Raw genomic sequence first — 6,955 nt, 5'->3', positions numbered from 1 at the left:
CCCCGGGAGCATTGCTGGGCCCTCCTCTGGCCCCGCTCCAGCAGGTCCAGGTCTCTCCTGTGCCGAGGGCTCCGGAGCTGGACGCAGCACTGCAGGGGTTCTCCCCAGAGCAGGGCAGAGGGGCAGAATCCCCTCCCTCGCCCTGCTGGCCACGTGGCTTTGGGGGCAGCCCAGGACATGGTTGACCTTCTGGTGCACATTGCCGTCTCACATCCAGCTTGCCATCCACCAGGACCCCCAAGTCAGCCTGTGCTGATACCGGGGGTTGCCCCAACTGAGGTGCAGGACCCTGCACTTGGCCTTGTGGAACCTCATGAGGTTCACACAGGCCCGTTCCTCGAGCTTGTCCAGGTCCCTCTGGATGGCATCCCGTCCCTCAGGCGTGTCAACTGCCCCACTCAGCTTGGTGTTGTCTGCAAACTTGCTGAGGATGCCCTCGATCCCACTGTCTGTGTCATGGATGAAGATATTAAAAGAGTACTGGTCCCAGTACGGACCCTTGAGGAACACCACTCGTCACCGATCTCCATCTGGGCATTGAGCCGTTGACCACTACCCTCTGGATGTGACCATCCAGCCAATTCCTCATCCACCCAACAGTCCACCCATCAAATCCGTATCTGTCCAATTTAGAGAGAAGAATGTTGTGGGGGACCATGGGGAACATGGCTTCAAGTTGCGCCAAGGGAGGTTTAGATTGGATATTAGGAAAAATTTCTTCACTGAGAGGGTGGTCAGGCATTGGAACAGGCTGCCCAGGGAGGTGGTGGAGTCGCCATCTCTGGAAGTGTTCAAGAAACGTGTGGATGTGGCGCTTCAGGACATGGTCTAGGGGACATGGTGGCGCTGGATTAATGGTTGGACTTGATGATCTTGAAGGTCCTTTCCAACCTAGTGTTTCTGTGATTCTGTGACCGTGTCAAAGGCATTTATAATTCTAAAATTCTTATGTAACATGCTTCTCATTGTCCAGAGTAAAGGACCTTTTTAATAATCTAGACTGTTTTGTGGTTGTGCTTTATAATTATTTGATTACCTGTTAAGTTTGGTTTATTTGGATATATAAAAGGCATGGGTCATGTTTTTGTCTAGCAAGAGAAAATGTGTTTTGTTTCAAAAAAAAATTGTATAGTTGTTCTTTAACTTTACAAAACGCCAGACTGGGGGCAAGGTAACAGGCAGCTGTGTTGCTTTGTACACGAGCAAGTGCTCTGTCTCACTTGTGTATATTTAATTTAGCAGAATGTTCTCTATATGCTAAATAATTAAATTTCTTTCAAAGTGCTTGGACAGAATATAGAACTTCAGCATAATTTAGAGTCTTTCATCCCTGTGCTTGTCATGCTGTCAGCAAAGTAATGTTCTTTTATTTGGACTTTCTAGGCAGTTGGAGCAAATACAACTTGAGCTTACAAAAGCAAATGAAAAGGCTGTTCAGCTTCAGAAAAATGTGGAGCAGACAACAGAGAAAGCTGAGCAGAGTCAGCAAGAAACTCTCAAGATTCATCAAGCAGAACTGAAAAATATGCAGGATCAACTAACAGACATGGTAAGAAGAACTTTAAAAAACACTAGATATGTGCAGGACATAGTACCACTGCTGCTTTAACTGTGTTCCAATTGTTTTATCTTCTGTCAGAAAAAGCAAATTGAGACAAGCCAAAATCAGTATAAGGATCTTCAGGCAAAGTACGAAAAAGAAACTTCTGACATGATGACTAAACATGACGCAGATATCAAAGGGTTTAAGCAGAACTTGCTGGATGCAGAAGAGGCACTGAAAATTGCACAGAAGAAAAACGATGAGTTAGAAACACAGGCTGAGGAGCTGAAAAAGCAAGCAGAACAGGCCAAAGTACGTATACTTTGTTACTCTGCAAGTAATTTAAAGTTTAAATCTTTCTGTTTCAGTGAATCACTGTTTTTTCACCATTTAATAGTAAGATTTTTGCAGTGTTTCTTTTTTGAACTTTTCCAGGGTAGATTAATATTGGTATGGGAAGAGAAGCATACATGACTAACTGTTGTCTTCTCGATTACACAAGAATCCATGAAATGTGGTTCTTTGATGTTACATTTGATGTTCATGGATATCTGTCTCAGCACAATCAGTTGGAGACAAATATTATTCTCTGTTTTTTAAATGCATGAACTTTAAAATAATGTTGTGAACTATTTCATTTAGAAGTGTTACACACCTGAAGTTGTTCTGTAGTATGATCCCGTATTATGTGCAACTATTTAGGTTGTAGCTTGTCTTTAGTAATTTTTTCTCCTCCTGTTTCTTTGACATGACTGCTTGCTTTCATCCCTCATTAGTTATTTGCTATAATATTTGTTTTATGCTTTAGCAAAATACTTAGTGTATAAATTGGCACACAGGTTAACTTTAAATACACTACTGATGTGTTTTGAAGTAAACAGATTATGACAATATATTTTGCATAGAGTTCAGGAGAATTACCTACAGAAGGTCAATTTGAGAATTCAAGTTAGTATCTATATATAATATAACTCCCTGCATTTTAATTCACTTAGATTCTCATTAAATCATTCTATGGCTCTTCTTTCTGAGTAATTTACATTCAGAAAATTTGTTGACAGTAGTTTTAAAAACAAGATGAAGTCCTGTATGGAGGAACCTTCAAACCATGATTTCTCTTTAAAATATTTAACCACTGAAAAGTTTTCTTACTGATGGCAGGTGGTTTCTAATGAAATATCAGGGGTGGCTGTCAACAGTTGAATTTGCACAGGGACTGTGTGTCAGTGTATACACTTTTTTGAAACTTAAATTACGGTAGCTCTATTTGCCCTTAAACCGCATTTATCATTTGTCTGCTTGACTTCATTTTTGTTTTCCCTTTTCCCTGACTTTATTTCTTTAGTCCTTAAGTTCTGTGTTAGCATCAGCCAGAAAAGAGATTGAACTAATGTCAGACAAGATGAGGGGTTTGATATCAGAAAAAGAGACTCTGGCACTGGAGGGGAATACTTTAAAATTAGAGAGAGGTTCCTTGTTATCAAAACTTCTAGAACTGGAATCAAAGATTTCGTTAATGCAACAAGACCAAGAAGAACTTTGGACAATAAATGAAGAACTTAATTCAGAAAATAAAAAAATCATGAAGCAGAAGGAAGAAGCTGAGGCCAAAAGCCAGCAGGAAAGCACAGAAAAGGCAGCACTAATTTCTGAGAAAAGCAAATTACTCTCTGAAATAGAGACGGCACGGGCAGAACTTCTGAAGATAACTCAGGAAAATGATGCTCTCCGGTCTTCAGAGTCGACCTTGCTCCAACAGTTGAAAGAACTTCAGGCCAACAAAGATGCCATGGATATGGTATGTCAGAAACGTATCAAAGAATGGGAAGAACTGGAGCATTATCAGAAGAAACTTTTGGAAGAGAAAGATGCAGTTGTTAAAGACAAAGATGATGTTATTCAGAAGCTGGAAAGCTCTTGTGAGGCCCTGGTGAGAGATCAAAGAGAGCTACTGCACAAAGTGTCAACTCTGACTGCAGAGAGAGATTCAGCCCTAGGTGAACACTCAGATCTTAAAAATACACATACAGCCTTAAAAAATGAACTGGACGGTCTATTGCAGACAAGTCGGAATCTGCAGTGCGAGAAGGAGATGCTCCTTAAAAGCATAGAAGAGCTGCGTGTGAGTTTAGACAACACGGTTAGTGAAAACCAAGCATTAAAAGTGAGAACGGAAGAGATGCAAACAGAACTTGAGACTGAACGTAAAGAACTTAAAAAAGTGATGAAAGACAATATGGAGTTGAAGGATTCCCTTGCTAATCTCTCTCGTCTTCTCGAGGAAATTAAAGCCTCAAGAGAGATATCAAATTCTGAATGTATTCAGTTACTTCAAGAGAAAGAGGCTCTTTCTTCATCAGAACAAAGGCTTTTGGCTGAGAGGGAGGAAATTTTAAATGAAAATAAGGCAATTGCTGAAAAGCATGCTAAAGCCACAGCAGATGCCATACTTGCGGAGAAAGTCTTTACTGAGAAAATAGATGAACTGAACTTAGAAAAGGAATCTGTTTTTTGTAAGTTGTTGCAATTGGAAAAGGACAATGAAGCTCTCCTTCAAGAGAAGAATGAATTGGAGAACAAATACTCAGAGCTTCGTGATGAAAACAAGTCTTCTGCAAATGTGATTTCTGATATGAAGAGAGAACATGAACTGGATGTCTCAGCCAAGAGAGCTCTGGCCCAAGAGAATACCATGCTCCAAGATTCCATTGAAGCCCTCAAGGAAGAACTAAGTAAGAAGACTTTAGAAAATCAAGAGCTAATAGCCTGTAAATGTGACCTTTCAGATCTTCTGAAAGAGGCCCAGGATGCCAGAAGGACATTAGAAAAAGAACTGGCTGCCGTATCACACGCCAAGGAGGTCTTGTCATCTTCATTCAAGACCTGTTCCTCTGATAGGGAAATGCTGACCAGAGAGAGGACTGAATTGCAAGATAAGTGTCAGAAATTAAATGGAGAGGTTGAGATTATGAAAAAAGACTTAACCGTAGAAAAGGAAGCTAGAAAACTGGACAAGGAATCATTTTTGTTGGAACATGTGGAACTTCAAAGCAACATCAGCTTCTTAGAGAAGGAGATAGAAGAGCTGAAAGAGAAAAATAAAGAACTGCTGACTGAGAAAGAACTTCTCGTTCAGGAGAAAGAAAAATCTGAAACTAAACTGGTGGAAACAATTAAAGAAAAAGAAACCCTCTGTGCAGAGACAGAGCAGCTCGCTTCCAGTATCGAACGACTGAAGAGTGACTTTATTTCCTTGTCTAAATCAAAAGCAGAGCTCCAGGATTTTCACAGCTGTGTCTCCGAGAGGCTAGATGATCTTCGACACAGGCATGAGGTGATGGAGAAGGAGAGAATACAGTTGCTTCAGGAAAATGGCAGCTTGCTTGCTGAATGGAAGAGTCTGGCCATCGTTAAGGAAGAAATACTAAAAGAGAAAGAGAGATTCTCCAAGGACTATGACAAACTGCACGAGGAAGTAGCACTTTTAGAACAAACGAATAGTGACCTCTCAGGCAAATTGCTGGTGTCTCAGGGCAAAAATCAGATGCTGCAGGAGGAGATGAACAATCTGGCTTTGAAACTAAAAGAAATTGAGACTCTCCAGGCCCAAACAGTAGCACAAAAAATTGAGGTATTGAAACACACAGCTAAACAATCAAGTATAGTTATACTAATACTGAGCACTAACCCAATGGTTTCCTCTCTGCGCTTCATTGCACAATCAGCACTTCATCTCAGTATAAACAGGCTGGAATTATGGTCTCTCTCAATATATTACCTTTTTTTTCCCCAAGTTGTAACTGTGAGTCTGAAAGACACTTTAATTTTTTAAAAAATATTCCTAAATATAAAAAATAAATTGATTTACATAAATATTTATAAAATATAAATATATGCTGTTGCTGAATGTTGCAAGAAAACAACGTAAACTGTGAATAAAAGGAAGTTTAGTTTCCTGAATCTGGTAGAGAAATGGAGCAGCTCCTTCTCTTGAAGTACTCTGCAGCTTAAAAGCTAGAGTAGTGATAGTTACAATTTTAGATTAAGTCTGTGGGCAATTTTATGTTAAATTACAAATTTGGGTTACTCCAAAAATATAAAACAAATGTACTGCTCCTGTAAATGTAATTGGATAAAAAGCAGTGTAAGAGAACCATTTAAATTTACATTATAGGACTTTCAGTCTGTTAAACACATTGGCAGTTCTGGTGTTCTTTTTATTCACAGAAGTGTTTCGTATTCACCACCAACAAACTCTAAATATTATTTTGAATTTCAGTTTGTGGGGCTTGAAGCCCATAAAAAAATTTGAATACAAATTGGAATCAAGATACCCTATAGGAATGTATTATGCCTACCTAGGTATTTTAATATACTTTTATTAAAGTATTTCCTTTTATGAGGGCATAATGAACACAGTGAAATAATGTGTTAATTGGCTTTATCTCCTATTTAATTTTTAATTCTTTATCAAATTTTTAACTGCTTTTTGTAATTCCACATTTTCTGAAAATAGAGCTGTCTGTTGGAAGTGAATATCTATTGGACTACTACTGTCTAAAGTTGTTAGAAGTCTAGGAGCAATCACAGTGGTGGTAATTAGAAATCCAGGAATTAAAAAAAGAAGAAATGGGCTTCCTTGGTGGCAACACAAGCATGGGGTTATGATCTATTTCTGCATGGAATTGAATCTTCTCATGTCCACTTATTTTTATACTTTATGCAGCTTCAAAATGCAAATAAATTCCCAGTTGAAGACCTAGTTTAATGGGAAAGCATCTGGCAAACAGTGGAGCTGTGCATAAAGTATTGCGGTTAATCTTTTGCTTTCAGAGCTCCCTTTGGTAATACTTATTTTCTTTTTTTTTTTTTCTTCTTCCCCCCGCCCCCGTTATATATAGGCTGCCAAAATGGCAGAAGACGTTTTCCAGACTGTGGAGAAGGTGACCAAAGAGAAGGATGCCATTCACAAAGAAAAGATTGAAACTTTGGCCTCTTTGGAGAACTCTAGACAGACAAACGAGAAGCTACAGAATGAAGTAATCACATTTAAATGCTTTTATATGAAAAGTTTTGCCTAGTTTGTAAGAAACAACTGTTGAATTACAGAGAATTAGCTGAGGCAAGAGTGGATTGTCCAGAGAGGTGGTAGATGCCCCGTCCCTGAACACATTCAAGGTCAGGCTGGACGGGGCTCTGAGCAACCTGGTCTAGTTGAAGATGTCCCTGCTCATGGCAGGGGAGTCGGACAAGATGGCCTTTAAAGGTCCCTTCCAACCCAAACTGTTCTGTGATTCTACGATCCTATAATTTTGCCACCACAATACTCAGTTTTGACTGGCTTGTGAAAACTTACCAGATAAGTGCATATTCGTGGAAGATTTGGGTGCTTTATATAGCTATATGACCTAT

At 39.5% G+C, this 6,955-nt stretch overlaps 1 protein-coding gene across 1 annotated transcript in view; it reads left to right on the top strand.

Annotated features, from left to right (window-relative positions):
* The window catches only part of CLIP1 (CAP-GLY domain containing linker protein 1), a gene marked incomplete at its 3' end in the record, with an annotated part of 40,718 nt that extends 34,136 nt beyond the window's left edge, over window positions 1–6,582 (top strand). Inside the window, exons 15-19 of the mRNA XM_010281523.1 lie at window positions 1,384–1,549; window positions 1,640–1,855; window positions 2,889–3,168; window positions 3,223–5,174; window positions 6,445–6,582. Of these exons, the coding sequence (XP_010279825.1) occupies window positions 1,384–1,549; window positions 1,640–1,855; window positions 2,889–3,168; window positions 3,223–5,174; window positions 6,445–6,582 (2,752 nt within the window). The remainder of the gene's footprint in view (window positions 1–1,383; window positions 1,550–1,639; window positions 1,856–2,888; window positions 3,169–3,222; window positions 5,175–6,444) is intronic.
* Window positions 6,583–6,955: the final 373 nt, after the last annotated feature.

This window comes from Phaethon lepturus, unplaced genomic scaffold (assembly GCF_000687285.1).
Source record: "Phaethon lepturus isolate BGI_N335 unplaced genomic scaffold, ASM68728v1 scaffold16072, whole genome shotgun sequence".
NCBI lineage: Eukaryota > Metazoa > Chordata > Aves > Phaethontiformes > Phaethontidae > Phaethon > Phaethon lepturus.
This window is presented reverse-complemented; position numbering and strand designations above follow the sequence as displayed.